Source organism: Pongo pygmaeus, chromosome 18 (genome assembly GCF_028885625.2).
Source record: "Pongo pygmaeus isolate AG05252 chromosome 18, NHGRI_mPonPyg2-v2.0_pri, whole genome shotgun sequence".
Lineage (NCBI taxonomy): Eukaryota > Metazoa > Chordata > Mammalia > Primates > Hominidae > Pongo > Pongo pygmaeus.
Genome location: NC_072391.2, coordinates 16,908,904 through 16,927,477, shown reverse-complemented (window position 1 = coordinate 16,927,477; position 18,574 = coordinate 16,908,904). Strand labels below are relative to the sequence as shown.

The following is an 18,574-nucleotide window of genomic DNA, read 5'->3' as shown; positions in this document are numbered from 1 at the left end:
AACAACATGGTGAAACCTCATCTCTACTAAAAATACAAAAAAATTAGCCAGACGTGGTGGTGGATGCCTGTAATCCCAGCTACTTGGGAGGCTGAGGCAGGAGAACCACTTGAACGCGGGAGGCGGAGGTTGCAGTGAGCCGAGATCGCGCCACTGCACTCCAGCCTGGGCGATAGAGAGAGATTCCGTCTTATAGTGGACAATCTTGACAGATGACACCTTAACCAAGTAATCATGACTAATTTCACCAGTAATAAGCAGTAATAAGGAAGTTTTGATGAATGACTATTGTTATAAGATGTTAACATCAGGGCAGGATGAATGAAGGGAACTTCCTGTACTGTTTTTGCAACCATTCCGTAAATCTAAAATTATTTCAGAATATAGTAGGTTTTTTTTTGTTTTTTTGTTTTTGTTTGTTTGTTTTAAGTAAATATAAGGTGGGCATGGTGGTGCAAGCGTGTAGTCCCAGCTACTTGGGAGGCTGAGGTAGGAGGATCAGTTGAGCACAGGAATTTGAAGCTATAGTGCGCTATGATCCCCCCTATAAATAGCCACTACCCTCCGGCCTGGGCAACACAGCGAGACCCTATCTCTTAAAATAAATATAGTTTTATTTATATTTTTTATAGAAACGAGGGTCTCACTATATTGCCCTGGCTGTTCTTGAAGCCTGGGCTCAAATGATCCTTCCGCCTTGGCCTCCCAAAATGCTAGGATTACAGGTATGAGCCACCATGCCCAGCCAAGTAAATTTAAAAATAAGAGAACCAGTAAATGTAAATGCAGGTACTATAGAAAAGAAAAAAAATTGCAACAATGTTGTCTAGGCAAGTAAGTCTTATTACTTGTCAAAATGAGATAATAATTTTAAAATAGTTCGTTAGTAATGCACACTTCCCTCGACTCAATCCAATTCAAAGCTCTGCTTTCCCTATAGCTTTCATCTGTGTTCTCCACGTAGACATCTATAGTGCAGTGCACCTAAGCATTTGCATGTAGAAACCCAGTGTGACGCAACCAAAACTTACAGCCCATCAGCAAAAAATATACACTGTCCTGAAACATAACATTATATGGCTGTGACACTTCAACCACAGAGACCTGGTGAAGGACCCCTGTTTAACAGCCTGTCTTAGGGTCTCTGTTATGGAAATGTTCAGAAGTAACTGGCAAGATTACCAATGATTAGCCAGGTATGGTTAATCACACCTGTATCCCAGCACTTTGGGAGGCAGAGGTGGGCAGACCACTTGACCCCAAGAGGTCAAGACCAGCCTGGGCAATATGACAAAATACCACCTCTACAAAGAAACACAAAAATTAGCCAGGCCTGGTCGCATGCACCTGTGATCCCACCTGCTTGGGAGGCTGAGGTGGAAGGATTGCTTGAGTCCAGGAGGTCGAGGCTGCAGTGAGCCAAAATCATGCCACTGCACTCCAGCCTTCGTGACAGAATGAGACCCTATCTCAAAAAAAAAAAAAAAAAATTTAACTAGGCAAGATGATGGCAAGCCCTCTAGGTCCTCTGATGATACAGTTCGAAGAAATGGGTCTAATTTAGAGAAGCAATTAAAAGTTCAGGACTTTTTAGTTATCAAGATTTGTCAATACTAAATACATTACTAAAGGCCAGCCACGGTCATTTCATACCTGGGAAATTTCTATAATACAATCAAAAAATTATCTTAGCATTTTAGCTAGTCTACCTGTCTTTTATTAAATCCATATACATTTAAGGAGCTGATGAATGAGGAAAAAACAGTTCCCCCATTCACCAGATTCAAGAGCTGGTTGTCATTATTCCCAGGTAAGTTATATGCAAAGGAGACTAAGATTTCCCATAATCTAGAGTTCTATGTTCATTTTTTATTTTTAAAAAATGTAAAAAGCTTTCAGAAACACATTTAACACTAGTAATAATCACATTACAAAAACTACTACTTTTAAAAAAATTAAAGTAGAGACAGAGTCTCACTGTCTTGCCCAGGCCGGTTTCAAACTCCAGACCTCAAGTCAAGTGATCCTCCCACCTTAGCCTCTCAAAATGCTGGGATTATAGGTGTGTTCCACCACACCAGGCCAAAAATCACTTCTTAACATCAGTATTGAGTCCCAGTAATTTTATTTTTAATTTTTCTTTGGGGGACCCGTTTTATCTCCTTTGTGTGATTGTATGAAGGTTTACAATGCCTAAAATTCATTACATCAATTTAACTCTGTTATTTAACAAAAGATACAGACTTACATTATTTGTCCTCCAATGGTTGACTTGCCAGCATCTAAAAGTAACATCAACATGCAAACCATAGGTTAAAACCAAAAACCAATGGCTACATACGCAAACAACAGCACCCTTTAACATACATAATTAAATCTTCCATATGAATTTGGGGCATAAATCCTAGTTCATTACCCTTCTCCATTTGAAAATGAGCCTCAAGCCTGGGCTCGGTGGCTCACGCCTGTAATTCCAGCATTTTGGGAGGCCAGCGAGGGCAGATAACCTGAGGTCAGGAGTTCGAGACCAGCCTGGCCAACATGGTGAAACCCCGTTTCTACTAAAAATACAAAAATTAGCTAGGCGTGGTGGCGGCCGCCTGTAATCCCAGCTACTTGGGAAGCTGAGGCAGGAGAATCACGTGAACTTGGGAAGCAGAGGTTGCAGTGAGCTGAGATCACGCCATTGCACTCCAGCCTGGACGACAAGAGTGAAACTCCGTCTCCAAAAAAAAAAAAAACACTTAAAAACACTTTACTGATAAAGGAAAGAATTTTTTAACAGATTACTCCGAAAGCACAGCGGCAACAGTCTATAAATTCCCCAAGAGGAGTTTCAGAGAGCAAAAGCAGCTGAAGAACTGTGAACTAGATTTAGGTGCTTTTCTTTTCACTTATAGCAAATAAGGTATGTGCTCCTTTACACCTTTTTTCCCCCGAGACGGAATCTTGCTCCGTTGCCCAAAGCTGGAGTGCAATGGCGCGATCTCAGCTCACTGCAACCTCCACCTTCCGAGTTCAAGCAATTCTCCTGCCTCAGCCTCCGGAGTAGCTGGGATTACAGGCTCATGCCACCACACCTGGCTAATTTTTGTATTTTTAGTAGAGATGGGGTTTCACCATGTTGGCCAGGCTGGTCTTGAACTCCTGACCTCGTGATCTGCCCGCCTTGGCATCCCAAAGTGCTGGGATTATAGGCGCCAGCCACAGTGCCCAGCCGCTCCTTTACACTTTCAAAAGAGTTCTTGCTACTAAAAGAAGGGGTACAGTATTTCATATTTGGGGGGAAGGCAGAGATAGCAGAAATGAAAGACACATAATTCTGTACTTTTTTCTCACAATTCTGGGGATAGGTCAGATAATTAGAGAATATCTGAGTAAATTAAATAAATTTGTTCTTTTGTTTTTTGCTAAACTAGCAACCTGGCAAGCATCCAGAAGTTACTCCAAATTATTGATTTCCTGATTCACACAAAATTAAGTTATCTGGTAAGGTCAATCCCATTAAAATTAACAAAGTTAACTGAGGTTCACATGAAAAAGGGCACATTTTCTAAGATACTGATATACAATACTATGCTGAACTACCATCAGTGGTCAACAGACTAATTATATGTTACATACAATATACTGAAGTTTTTCTTCCAGCATCTATGCCATTACAGAATTATTCATTTGCCTAAACTTCAGGAAAAAAGTACTTGCAATTTTTTTGCCAGCTAAAAAAAATCTAGCAAGTTAAAAATCAAGACATTTTCAATTAATTTGCTTCAGTTTCACTAAACATCTCCAAGTAGCTAAAAAGGATGTTCTATGTTTTATGTAACCAGTAACTTCAACAGCTATGAGAGTAGCTTACCTACGTGCCCAATGAATACTACATTTACATGCTCTTTCTTAGGAGCACCTGGCGGTGCAACCACAGACTTAGGTTTTGGGATTTCCTCTTCCTCCTCCATCATTTCATGGGCACTTTCCTCTGGCGGCCTTCCATCTCCCAAGGAACCACCCCCTGGCTCTGCTTCACTTATTTCTTCTTTGTGCTCCCATGATTCTTCTGGAGACATTTCTGTCTCTCCATTTTCTACTGAAGGAAGACATTTTAACTTAGTATTCTGAAAAAGACTTATAATCTATACTTTAAAATACACTAGCTTTAAAACAACAAATGGAAGTTTGCATATGTAGTTCCATTTCCTAACGCCTAGTGACACATAAGCAGGAAAACCTCATTCATAACAGAAATGGGTGACAGCTTTCAAGGCAGACTCACTGCTGGTATCAGATCAGAGGGCACTGACTCACAGGCTGAGATTGCTATTTTAGCAAAGCTTCATTTTCATAAGGGCAAACAAAATGCAAACAAGAGTTCTAACATTCCCAACAGCCTAGTTATTCCAGTGTGGAGACACCCTGATAGTAAGAAAAAAAGGAAAGTTTAAAATCGTGACACACGAGAAGTATGAAAGGATTTAGGAAATATTTTCTTTTTCCTCTTAAAGTAATAAAACTTTGACATCAACTTTAATCACGCTGGGAACATGAAACCCTTAAGAATAAAGTTATAAAAAGGAAGAACATTTTTCACCAAGAAAACAGAACGTGTGACCGGGCACGGTGGCTGACGCCTGTAATCCCAGCACTTTGGGAGGCCGAGGTGGGTGGATCACGAGGTCAGGAGTTCGAGACCATCCTGACCAACATGGTGAAACCCTGTCTCTACTAAAAATACAAAAATTTGCCAGGTGTGGTGGTGCATGCCTGTAATCCCAGCTACTCAAGAAGCTGAGGCAGGAGAATCACTTAAACCCAGGAGGTGGAGGTTGCAGTGAGCCAAGATTGTACCACTGCACTCCAGCCTGGGTGACAGAGCGAGACTCCGTCTCAGAAAAAGAAAACAGAACATGTACAGGTATTTAAATTGACTTGACCATTCCTCCACTCAATTTGATTTGCAATCATTAAGTTTATCAAGGCAGTGTTAGTGCCTAGTTTGTCCTACTTTCTAAATACTAATAGCAAAGACTCAATGTTTCTTAAATGTAGGCATTACAATAATCATAACACTTACATAATGCACATATGCATAAATCTTGAGAAAGAGTTTCATATTACTGTATTAATATGGTCAGAAATTTTCTTACCAATAGGTTCTGAAAGTTCCATGCTAACAGCTGAATTTGAACCTAGACAAGAGATTGAAATATTATATTTACAAAACAGTATCTAGCTTTACACACCATAGACAACCTAATGTTTTCTCAAGTAGACTTTCAAAGAGTACATCATTACCTTCACACAATGACTGTTCCTCTTGAGAGGATTCCACAGGTGCTGTTTAACAGAAATAAGTTCTATTAAAAATTGATACTTATCCATCCATTTCACTTATCTTTTAATATGCAGTAAAAACAGAAGTTCAATAACACGACACAAGCCTCAATCAATAACCCCAGATCAATGGCAGCTAACTCAGGCCTTCAAATTAGAAGTCTCTGCTTAACCTACTTTTCAAAATTCTACTAATTACAGCCAATTTTGAAACATTTTCAGTAGTTTCAATGTATTCATAAAAACATGCTTATTCTTCTGATTTGCTTTATAAACCTTTTCTTCACAGATACTGTCAAAGTAATTTGCAGCTCAGCACAGATCAAATTAGAGATGTGCTCAACAAATACACATCTACTTCCCGTGATTCTCTCTTGGTAACCCAGCCCAAGAAAGCTGTGATTAGCTCCCCCACCCCTTTTTTTTTTTTTTTTTGGAGACTGAGTTTCACTCTTGTTGCCCAGGCTGGAGTGCAATGGCACGATCTCAGCTTACTGCAACCTCCATCTCCCCGGTTCAAGCGATTCTCCTGCCTCAGCCTCCTGAGTACCTGGGATTACAGGCGCATGCCACCATGCCCGGATAATTTTGTATTTTTAGTAGAGACAGGGTTTCGCCATGTTGGTCAGGCTGGTTTCGAACTACTGACCTCAGGTGTTCTGCCCACTTCGGCCTCCCAGAGTGCTGGGATTACAGGCTTGAGCCACCACATCCAGCCTGTGATTAGCCCTTTTTAATATTCCATACTCATGTTATCAAAATCCCTGAATAAATTAGATACCCATAAGATAAATGACATTTGTATAGAGTCCTGAAATACATATAAGCCGTTAAAAACATCTGCAGAAAAGGTGATTCCAATGATGCCAGTTTCTTCCTACGCTAGAACTCTAAGACCAAGCAACAATCCAGTTTCCAGTTGCCACACTGCAAAGTTACTTATGACATTACTGAAAGAGATGTAGGAGAAATACATACTAATAACCAAATATCTAAGTCTGCTTTTTGGATTTTAGTTTGTCAGATACAGACAAACCTAAATTATACTCCAATATGAACGTGCCCCTGCTTTAAAGAATCTCCACGACAGAAAAAGATACCAAAGAATTAAATCATATGAATCATGCACAGCAAGTATGAAAAAATAATGCATTTGTAACCTGTAAAATCATTGCCCGGAAAGGATCAATACCTGTAAGAGTCAAGAGAAAGTGTTTTGGGTCCAACCTTCAATAGCATCAAATGTTGAGTAAAGTAATTTCCTGTCCCTGATAGGTAAAGGACAACCAAATTGTTTTTCTTTTTCTTTTTTTAAGTGACAGGCTCAGATTGTCACTTAGGAAGATCTTTGTCTTGCAGCTTAAACTACATGAACTAGAGTGGGCAAGACCCCACAGGCAGGAAAACCCACATCACCACTGCAAGAAAGCATGCCATGGGGACAACCAAGAAATACAACTGGGAGGGGATGGGGGCTACACCTGACAGGAGTTGGGAAAAAGGGAGAGTAAAAGGTCTAAGATGACCCCAAGCTGTGGGATGAGCAGGACATTAACAAACAGGCGGGAAACGCATTTGAACCTGGTTTGGAAGGAGGCAGAAACTGTACTTCAAACACAATACAGATTAACTTTTTTTTGCTTTTCCATTTTGAAGAAAAGTTTAAGGATAAGGTAAGGAAAAATTACTCAATTTACAGAGAAAACCAGGCAGTACTGAGAGAATCAAGTTCACAGGCCACCCTAAGAAGGAGGTGACTGCATGGGGTACTTCTCAGAGCCTGGAACTGAGCTGACTCCTAGGTTTAACTCCTGGCTTATCACAAGCTGTGAATGCACTTATTCCATTGAAATTGTGGGAATAATATACCATCTACCTGAGAGGATTGTTGAGGAGTTTATGGGAGGAAATGGGAAAACAATTTGTTTAGTGTCAGTTAAAGAACTCCTGGCATATTCAACAAATGTCAGTCTCCATCTGCTATGTAACTACTCCAACTCATTCCTATCAATATGTATTGAGTATCAGCCAGGCACGGTGGCTCATACCTGTAATCCCAACACTTTGGGAGGCCGAGGCAGGGAGATCATTTGAGTTCGGGAGTTCAAGACCAGCCCAGCCAATATGGCAAAACCCTGTCTCTACTAAAAATACAAAAAAATTAGCTGGGTGTGGCGCACACCTGTAATCCCAGCTACTCGGAAGGCCAAGGCAGGAGAATCGCTTGAACCTGGGAGGTGGAGACTGCAGTGAGCCAAGATCACATCACTGCACTCCAGCTTGGGCAACAAGAATGAAACTCCATCTCAAAAAAATTTAAAAATTAATAAAAATGAATACATATATATGTATTGAGTATCTATTATGGGCCAGACAAGGATAAAAGTACTCACAAATCCATATTGTGTAGGGGGTGGGGGGTGGAGGTGGTAGCAATTTGCTTTAACTAATTTTTATTGAGCCCTAAGTGCCGACTGCTAGCTCATCCCCACCAAAAGCCCTAAGAAACAGATCCTGTAATCACCACCATCTAACATACAGGCACATCAGAATCAACTGCAGGCATTTCCAAGTTATGCAAGTGCCATCTTCCCCTTCCTCAGATAGTCCCTGATGAAAATCAGTGTATAAGTAAACTAAGCTCTGACGGACATACAGTTATGATGTACTGCGTATCTTAAGGCATGAAAATGACGGGTGTGGTGGGCTTCCTCAACACTCTCAAGCGTATCACTAACTGTAACAGCTTTTCAAAACAAAACAGTACTTACACCTGACCACTTAGTTCCTGGCACCAACTATTAGATTTACAATACAGATGGCTCTTCAACTTACAATGGATTGTAAGTTGCAAATGGGTTGGGCATGGTGGCTCACACCTGTAGTCCTAAACCTCTGGGAGTCCAAGATGGGAGGATGGCAAGAGTTTGAGACCAGCCTGGGCAACATGGCAAAACCCCACCTGTACCAAAAAAAGAAAAAAAAAAACAAACTGTCGGGAGTGGCAGCATGCGCCTGCAGTCCCAGCTGCTCGGGGGCTGAGCCTGGGAGGTCAAGGTTGCAATGAGTCCTGACTACACCACTGCACTCCAGCCTGGGCGAGAGAGTGACACCCTGTCTCAAAAAATAAAAATAAAACCGATATATTTCTATCCTACCTTCATACATACACAGTAAACCTTTACTTGTTCATCCTACTCTGGTCTTATTCATGACTCACATAACATCCAGATTTTACTGGCTACTAATGAGCCTGGGCTTGGAATTTTCCTAGGTTGAACTGTTCATGGCTAGGAAATAGATGATTAGGGTGTAATTTCTCACATCCTGCATGGTTCACAGCTGCTAGTAAAGGAAGTTAGAACCCTCTTAAGGAACGAAATTACAGTTTCAAATTTTCAAATGTTATCTCTATGTTTAGAAACACACCCTTATTAACTATTTAAAAATGGAACAATTTTTTGTACGTGGGAAAGCTTTCAGAGTTTACCACTGAGTGCAACTGCCATGCCCCAAATTACAAGGAAAAACTAAGTTTGAGACCAGCCTGGGCAACATGGCGAAACCCCATCTCCACACACACACAAAAAACATATATATAGAGAGATATATATAAAAATTAGGCTGGACATGGCGGCTCATGCTTGTAGTCCCAGCTACTCAGGAAGCTGAGGCAGGAGAATCACTTGAGCCCAGGTAGCACAGGTCGCAGCAAGCCAAGACTGCACCACTGCACTCTAGCCTGGGTGAAAGAGTGAGACCCTGTCTCAAAAAAAAGAGGAAAAACTAGGCTGGGCACGGTGGCTCACATCTGTAATCCCAGCACTTTTGGAGGTGGAGGCGGGCGGATCACCTGAGGTCAGGAGTTTGAGACCAGTCTGACTAATATGAGGAAACCCCAACTCTACTAAAAACACAAAAATTTGCCAGGCATGGTGTCTTGTGCCTGTAATCCCAGCTACTTAGGAGGCAGAGGTTGCAGTGAGTTGAGATCGCGCCATTGCACTCCAGCCTGCAAGAGCGAAACTCCGTCTTAAAAAAAAAAAAAAAAAAAAAGCCAGGCACGGTGGGTCATGCCTGTAATCCCAGCACTTTGGGAGGCCGAGGCAAGTGGATCACAAGGTCAGGAGATCGAGACCATCCTGGTTAACACGGTGAAACCCCATCTCTACTAAAAATACAAAAAAATTAGCCGGGCTTGGTGGCGGGCGCCTGTAATCCCAGCTACTCAGGAGGCTGAGGCAGAAGAATGGCGTGAACCCGGGAGGCGGAGCTGGCAGTGAGCCGAGATTGCGCCACTGCACTCCGGCCTGGGTGACAGAGCAAGACTCCGTCTCAAAAAAAAAAAAAAAAAAAAAAAAAAAAAGAAGCAAAACTAATAGTATAATTTATAATAAAGGAAGATTAATGAATTGGCTGTGATACTTGGTACATTACCACAAATTTTAAAACATGAAGTGAAGATTTTACCAGAAAACAGCAGAACACCAGTACTGCCTGTGATACAGATGATAAACTGGATCTTTTTTTTTTTTTTTTTTTTTTTAAAGAGATGGAGTCTCGCTCTGTCGCCCAGGTTGGAGTGCACTATCGCAGTCTCGGCTCACTGCAACCTCCGCCTCCCGGGTTCAAGCGATTCTCCTGCTTTAAGTCCCGAGTAGCTGGGACTACAGGCGCCCACAACCACACCCAGCTATTTTTTGTAGTTTTAGTAGAGATGGGGGTTTCACAATGTTGGCAGGCTGGTCTCAAACTCCTGACCTCATGTGATCTACCCGCCTTAGCCTCCCAAAGTCCCGGGATGACAGTCATGAGCCACCACACCTGGCCTTAAATTTTTTATAGAGATGGGGTTTCAATAGGTTCCCCAGACTGGTCTCCAACTCCTGAGCTCAAGCAATCCACCCACCTCAGCCTCCCAAAGTGCTGGGATTACAGGTGTGAGCCACCGCGCCTGGCTTCCAAGACATTTTAATCACCCCAAAAGGAAACCCGTATTCATTTAGCAGTTACTGCCCATACTCTCTCCTAGCTTCTGGCAGCCACTAGTCTGTCTGTTTCCTGTCTCTGTGGATTTACCTCTTCTGAATACTTCATATCAATGGAATCATAGAATACGTGGTGTTTGTGTTGCTTCACCATAATCAAATTTTAACTATCCACCCAGTTATCAGGTCAGGCACGGTGGCTCATGACTGTAATCCCAGCACTTTGGGAGGCTGAGGCAGGCGGAGCATATGAGGTCAGGAGTTTGAGACCAGCCTGGCCAACATGGTGAAACCCTGTCTCTACTAAAATACAAGAATTAGCCAGGGTGATGACAGGTGCCTATAATCCCAGCTACTCAGGAGGCTGAGCCAGGAGAATCTGGCAATCTTGAACCTGGGAGGCGGAGGTTGCAGTGAGCCGAGATTGCACCACTGAACTCCAGCCTGGGCATAACAGTGAGACACTGTCTCAAAAAAATAAAATAAAATAAAAATTAGCTGGGTGTGGTGGCACGTGTCTGTAGTGCCAGCTACTTGGGAGGCTGAGGTGGGAGGATCACTTGAACCCGGGAGGTGGAGGGAGGCTGCAGTGAACCAAGATCGCACCACTGCACTCCAACCTGGACCACGGTGTGAGACCCTGTCTCCAAAAAAAAAAAGGAAATGTTTTAGAACTACATAGAATCGCTGGTTGTACAACACAGTGTGAATGTACTAAATGCCACTGAATTGTTCACTTTAAAATGGTTTTATTTATTTATTTGTTAATTGTTTATCAAGAGGAACTATTAGCCCACATATTCATGTGTCATAGTTCAGGAACACGAGTCAGTGACAAACTTCTAGGTAATTCAACCTGAAGAAATTCTTTATATTCCAAGATTACTTTAAACTGAAAGATACCAGCCTTCCTCATCTGCTCAAAATCTCATAATTTCTGTAGAAATCTGCATATGCCTTCTTTCTTGGTTCACCCACACGAAACTTATACAAAGCTGCAACCCCCAGGGATACCATGAATGCTTCAAACATATGAAATCGCAGACGCTTGGCCAGAAGGCCACACATCTGAGGTTTTGGCAACACTTCGGGAGCCACGGTAGTTACTGTCCTTGATACGTATGCCAACCTCAACACCAACATCCTTCCTGACTCATTTTATTTTATTTATTTATTTTGAGTCTTGCTCTGTTGCCAGGCTGGAGTGCAGTGGTGCAATCTCGGCTCACTGCAACCTCCGCCTCCCAGGTTCAAGTGATTCCCCTGCCTCAGCCTCCCGAGTAGCTGGGACTACAGGCGCGCGCCACCACACCTGGGTAATTTTTTGTATTTTTAGTGGAGATGGGGTTTCACCATGTTGGCCAGGATGGTCTCAATCTCCTGACCTTGTGATCCGCCCGCCTCGGCCTCCTAAAGTGCTGGGATCACAAGCGTGAGCCACTGCGCCCAGCCAGTTTTATGTTATGTGGATTTTGCTTGAATTTTTAAAAAGAGTGTACAATTTTTTTTAAAGCTATGATCATGGATCAAAGGACTTGAATATGGAGAATCCTACTTGGCCAGCATATCCACACAGCATACGTCAGTCAAGGCCACAGACATCATGGCAGGTAAAAAAAAAAAGCTACGTTTTGATTCAAGTTACATGTTTTAAACACAAATGTTTGGCTAATTCTTAAAAAGTGCTTGATGCATGTACTTCATAAATCAGCAATTTAAATTCATACTGCTTTAGATACAAAACTAATCTTTAAGCCGGGTGTAGTGGCTCATGCCTGTAAAACCAATAACTCTGGGAAGCAAGGCAGGAGGATCACTTGAGGCCAGGAGTTCGAGACCAGCCTGGGAAACACAAGGAGACTTCGTCCTTACAAAAAATTTAAAAATTAGCCGGGTATAGTGGCACAGGTCTGTAGTCCCAGGCAGGAGAATCACTGGAACCTGGGAGGTGGAGGCTGCAGTGAGCGGTGATCACACCACTGCACTCCAGCCTGGGTGACATAGCAAGACCCTGTATCAAACAATAACAACAAAACACACCCATCCTAAGTGAAATTATAGTTTTGTTAGCTAAATGGGTGTTCATTAAAGAAAAATACAACTTCAGAGCTGTCACAGAAGTGTCTCACATTGCATGAAAGTGAGAAACATGTGTGACAAAATTCTGTCCAAGTTTCTGTAGTGATGAAAAATGTTTTATATCTGTGCTGTGATATGATAGTCACCAGCCACATGTGGTTATTAAGCACTGGAAACATGGCTATTATGACTGAGGAATTGAATTTTAAATTTAATTTTAATAAATTTAAATAGCCACATGTGGTTCTCGATTACACTTTGGATAACAGTTCTAGCTCAAGGATTCTCCTTAATTGTAGTACACATTTGCCTACCTAATCCCCCATTTCTATCCCATTCCCTGTCCATCCCCCACCCTGAAGGGCTAATGATCACTCCCCTAGGACATGACACCTCTTTAAATTAGAGGCATACATGGGGACCGGGTGCAGTGGCTCACACCTGTACCTGTAATCCCAGCACTTTGGGAGGCCGAGGCGGGCAGATAACTTGAGGTCAGGAATTTGAGACCAGCCTGGCCAACGTGGTGAAACCCCGTCTCTATTTAAAAATTAAAAATTAGCCGGGTCTGCTGGCACACACCTGTAATCCCAGCTACTCAGGAGGCTGTGGTGGAAGAATGGCTTAAACAGGGGAGGTGGAGGTTGCAGTGAGCTGAGATCATTGAGTCACTGCACTACAGCCTGGGCGACAGAGCAAGACTCTGTCTCAAAAATAAATAAATAAACAAATAAATAATAGGTACACATGTATCTTAGTTCTTGTTCCCTAGATTATAGACTTCCAGAATGAACTGTGGGTGGATGACTTTTTTCTCTACTTCAGTAATCTCAACAAGTTGGCACGATGTATTGTACAGAATAAATACACAATCAATTTTTACTGAATTACCGTGTTTTCCTTAGATTTTCACACTGGTTCCTTCCAGTCACATCGCTTCACTTTTTCACTTTTTTTTTTTTTCTTTTTGAGATGGAGTCTCGCTCTGTTGCCCAAGTTGGAGTGCAGTGGCACAATCTCGGCTCACTGCAACCTCCACCTCCTGGATTCAAGCATGAGCCACCACACCTGGCCTCACTTCCCTTTTCTGACCAGGACCCCTAGCCTCCATCTGTACATTCATTGCATTTCCATTAGGGTTCAACGGAGTGAAAACAATTTTAAATGTGCCAACTTTCTAAGAAGGGGTTAGGGAAACACTACGCTCAGGAGATGTTGGGCCAGCTGTGGTGGTTCCCGCCTACAAACTCAGCACTTTGGGAGGCCAAGCTAAGAGGATTGCTTGAGGCCAAGAGTTCAAGACCAGCCAGGGCAACACAGTGAGGCTCTGTCTCTACAAAAAAAAAAATGTAAAAATGAGCCAGGCGTGGAGGCATACAGCTGTAGTCCCAGCTATTTAGGAGGCTGAGGCAGGAGGATCACTTAAGCCCAGGAGGTTGAGGCCACAGTGAGCTATGATTGTGCCACTGAACTCCAGCCTGGGCAACAATGTGAGACCCTGTCTCAAAAAACAAAATCAAAGAAAGAAACTTTTAAATTAACTATGTGGTTCATACTATATTCCCATTGGATTATGCCAGGGTGGTAACGATAAAAAGCAAGATTCATTTATCTCAGAAAGAAAATGAGGCTGAGATAATAAATCCAGCAGCCAGCAAGTCTTAATAATTGGCACTTATCTGGTAAGATCATATGAGACAATGTTTCTTGAATTTTTTTTATGAAAATCCCTCCAACAACAAAGAATGATCCCATCTCTGAACAAAAATTTGCAAGCTGAGGTATTTTTTTCCCGTAGACAATACTGAAAAACAGTAAAAGCAAACACCAGAAAGAAGTCTGCAGAACACATAAAAAAATGTGGATGGTTTTGCCTTAATTACCTAACACTCTAAAAATAAAAAGGCTCAGTGGTACAGACAGTGGTGAACAGAGCTGTTTTAAAGTATTTTTCATCAACATTTGCTAAAATGTAAAAAGAAGTAATTTCAAAATATTGCTTTAAATCAGAGCACTGCCTACTTATGACAAATGTCATTCTGCTACTACTGAGACAGAACACAGAGAAATGCCATAGTCCAAGCTCACAGGCCCAGTTTCTGGAGAGTCTCAGTCTACTGTAACGCAAAATCACAAGGAAAGCACTAGCAGTCACTACTAGAATAAACTTTGAAATGACCTAGATTCTAAGCCTCACTCCTCTCATGGATGTGACCTAAGTTATTTAGCTTTACTGAGCCTTTATTTTCTCATCTGTAAAATGGGTCAACAGTACCTAACCTCAGGAGAATGTTGGGAAGACTAAATAACTGATAAGGGGTGGTAACTGCTCAATAAATTTATTACAGCAAGCATTTCAAAGACCCAAAATAATTTCAAAAACCTTTAAGAATGAAACATTAGGCAAATGCCAGGGCCACTCTCAGAAAACACATGCTAGTTGTAATAATTAGCTCCAGGCATGCCCTTTCCGCCCCCTGTTATTAAACAGCATGATGTGGCAGATCGAGCACTAAACTAGCAGGTGGCAAATCTGCATCCTAGACTCAACGGTGTCATTAACTCTGTGAGTGACCTTAGGCATTTACTTAGCATTTCTAAGGCTCCAGTTCCTTTATCTGAAAATGAGGAGGTTGTACAACTGCTAGGGTCATATCCAGCGCTAACATTCTAAGAACCTCTTTATTCAGACACAAAAGCAATGCCACATGATCAACCTGATTAGACTTTGCATAGAGTAACTAAAATTCCATTATGTTTTTCAAACAACCCTGAAAGACAGTCTTATGAGCTACATCCTAACTACTTCAAAAACAATTTGAGGCCAGGCGCGGTGGCTCACACATGTAATCCCAGCACTTTGGGAGGCTGAGGCGGGCGGATCACTAGAGGTCAGGAGTTCGAGACCAGCCTGGCCAGCATGGCAAAGCCCTGTCTCTACTAAAAATACAAAAATTAGCCGGGGGTGGTGGTGCACATGTGTAATCCCAGCTACCTGGGAGGCTGAGGCAGGAGAATCGCTTGAACTAGGAAGGCAGAGGTTGCAGTGAGCCAAGATCGTGCCAGTGCACTCCAGCCTGGGCGATAGAGAGAGATTCATCTCAAAAACAAAAAACAAACAAAAAACCATATAAATAACATTTAAAATACACAAACCAAAACCATTTCAGATACCCTCAAAAAAGTACAAAAATAACAGAAACGGCCAGGTGCAGTGGCTCACACCTGTAATCCCAGCACTTTGGGAGGCCGAGGTGGGTGGCTCACTTGAGGTCAGTAGCCATCAAGACCACCCTGGCCAACATGGAGAAACCCTGTCTCTACTAAAAATACAAAAATTAGCCAGGCATGGTGGTGCGTGCCTGTAATCCCAGCTACTCGGGAGACTGAGGCAGGAGACTCGCTTGAACCCGGGAGGTGGAGGTTGCAGTGAGCCAAGATCACGCCACCGCACTGCAGCCGGGGCAACAAAGGCAGACTCCGTGTCAAAAATAAAAAAATAACCGAAACATTTTTCTGCTACCAAAATTAACCACTTAAAGGCAATGGACAAGTAGTATGGTAACATACTGGAGTTCTACAGAAATATTCAACCAGGAAATTACCCAGTGACACTCTGCAGAATGCGCTTTTTTTTTTTTTTCAAGTGAAGCGACATACAATTACCTAGTGGGAATGTGGTTTGGAAGTGAGTGTCACCACTGTTAGGTCAGGTGCTCGAGAAAGCCTTATTAAGTGTTCTTCTCCCTTTGAAAGTAGAATTATGATGGGAAATTGGTTCAACCTGGAGTACTGTAACAACTAGGTTTCCTTAGAACAAAGCCATTTACAAAGGAGCCATATAAATCTACAGCCTCGGTTCACTTTGTTAAACTCTACTAAAACAAGGCAGAAACTTCTAAGCCTTGAAATCAATCAACAATCAACAGCTAAAAACTGTCAATTTTCTTGACTGTTCCGAGGACCTCAGACCCTTCAACTAGTAGCCAAATTCTTGTCTCCGGAAGATATTTTAAACCCAAGGGTGGAATGATGAAATTCTAAACATGCCCCAATAGACAAACTAGCCAGACTCATAGTAACTGAACTCACTGCTGTTTAATACGAAATAGACAATTACTGTAAAAAGATAACCAGTGCTCTACCTTCAGCACTCTCGACAAACTTAAAAATACAAAACTTGACCAGGCACAGTGGCTCTCGTCTGTAATCCCAGCATTTTGGGAGGCCAAGACGGATGGATCACTTGAGGTCAGGAGTTCGAGACCAGCCTGGGCAACATGGTGAAACCTCATCTCTACTAAAAATACAAAAATTAGCTGGGCGTGGTGGTGGTCGCCTGTAATCTCAGCTACTTGGGAAGCTGAGGCAGGACAATCGCTTGAACCTGGGGAGGCAGAGGTTACAGTGAGCCGAGTTAGGGCCAGTGCACTCCAGCCTGTGACAGAGCGAAACTCCATCTCAAAAAACAAAAACAAACAAAAAAACTTAGCCAGGCATCGTGGTGGGTGCCTATAGTCCTAGCTACTCAAGAAGCTGAGGCGAAAGGATCACTTGAGCCCAGGGATTTGAAGTTACAATGAGCTACGATCACACCATTGTACTCCAGCTTGGGTGACAAAGTAAGATCCGGTCTCTAAAAAATAATAAGTAAGAAGTTTTTAAAAATACACACAACCTTGGTGGTCAGGCCTTGGCTGCAACTCTGGCCCAGGAGGCCAGAAAAAAAAATACACACAAGGCATCCGCAAAGAACAGTGAGCAGATAATAGATAAATCTTTAGTTTTATTAGAGTGACAAGACTGAAATGTTTTACATAAGGGATTGCTGTTCTCAGCTTTGAAAGCCTCCTCTACGCTCTCTGTAGGGCTCACTTACCACGCTGTGACTTCCACTAGAGTACACTGGGCGTCTGATCCCTTTCTAGATTCCTTCAGGACCACAATTTATTCATCTTGGTGTTATTTCAAGTGCCTAGCATAGCATCTTACATTCAGTGGACTGGTAAATGTTTGTTAATGAGTCGCTAGTACATATATCTGAGCAAAACCAGAAATTCGCATTTCTGGAAAAAATTCCATTCCAATACTGCTAACTCAACCCAGAGGGTTATCAAATCTTTTTCATTCCTTTCTCTTCAACCAGAAAGAAAATACTATCTGAACACTTTCAGACATTTCTTCCCCAGCAAACCAAAACAAGCAAATCAAGGCTTAAACTTTGTCGTCTACATGACTTCCTTAACTTGTTCAAACTGAAATTGCTGTCTTTTCACGCAGTACAACTTCAGAAAAGGTAAAAAATAAAGAACAGAAAAATGCAATAAGATATGTACTAACAGCACTACGTAAAACCTGCTCCAAAGAGGGTTTTATACCAGTCAAAAATTCTAACAGTTTAAACAACTGCTCAACTTGGCACAGCATAGCCCTAGATGATGCCTTCACTTCTTCCCTAAATCCTCACTCTCAAGCCATTGATACGTGTAAAACCATAAAACAAGAGGCAAAAAGGTCAGCCATGGCAGAAGTAACGAAAGGCAGTGTAATACTACTGTGATACTCCAGGGATACTGTGGGGCCTCTCCTCTACCCCATCTGCTGTCCCACTGAAGCCTAAAAACACCTTTATATGAGCACTGTTCTTGCAGGCACTTCAGTCTCAAACAGAATCTTACCTATTATCTACCTTGACAGATAGAATTTAACATAATAATAAAGTGTAAGGGCCTTTCTGGATTAAACAACCATTACTTTGATTTGGAATCCTCTCTACTCTGGTGGCCCTGAAGAGGTCACTTCTGAGATGTTTCAGCTTAAAACTGAGAATATTTTAAAAAGCATCTGCCAAGTGGTGATGGTTGCATAACCTTATAAATATACTAAAAGCCACTGAACTGTATGTACGCTTTACTTTTCTTTTTGGACAGTGTCTCATTTGGTCACCCAGGCTGAGTGCAGTGGTGCCATCATAGCTCACTGCAGCCTCCAGCTCCTGGGCTCAAGAGATCCTCCCACCTCAGCCTCCCAAGTAGCTGGGACTACAGGCTTGTGCCACCACACCCAGCTATTTTTTTTTTTTTTTTTTTTTGAGACGGAGTCTCACTGTCGCCCAGGCTAGAGTGCAGTGGCGTGATCTCGGCTCATTGCAACCTCCGCCTCCCAGGTTCAAGTGA

The 18,574-nt window shown here is 42.3% G+C and overlaps 1 protein-coding gene and 1 pseudogene across 2 annotated transcripts in view; both read right to left on the bottom strand.

The window, feature by feature from the left end:
• GSPT1 (G1 to S phase transition 1) overlaps nt 1-18,574 on the bottom strand; it is a 40,619-nt gene that overhangs the window by 17,729 nt on the left and 4,316 nt on the right. Inside the window, exons 2-5 of one of the 2 annotated variants that reach the window (XM_054453340.2) lie at nt 5,293-5,334; nt 5,145-5,186; nt 3,860-4,084; nt 2,249-2,282 (exon numbers count right to left, since the gene is read on the bottom strand). In XM_054453340.2, coding sequence (XP_054309315.2) covers nt 2,249-2,282; nt 3,860-4,084; nt 5,145-5,186; nt 5,293-5,334 — 343 coding nt within the window. Of the gene's footprint in view, nt 1-2,248; nt 2,283-3,859; nt 4,088-5,144; nt 5,187-5,292; nt 5,335-18,574 lie in introns of both variants that reach the window. The other variant, XM_054453339.2, reaches the window with a different exon arrangement.
• LOC129015423 (cytochrome c oxidase subunit 6C-like) lies at nt 9,756-11,494 on the bottom strand (annotated as a pseudogene).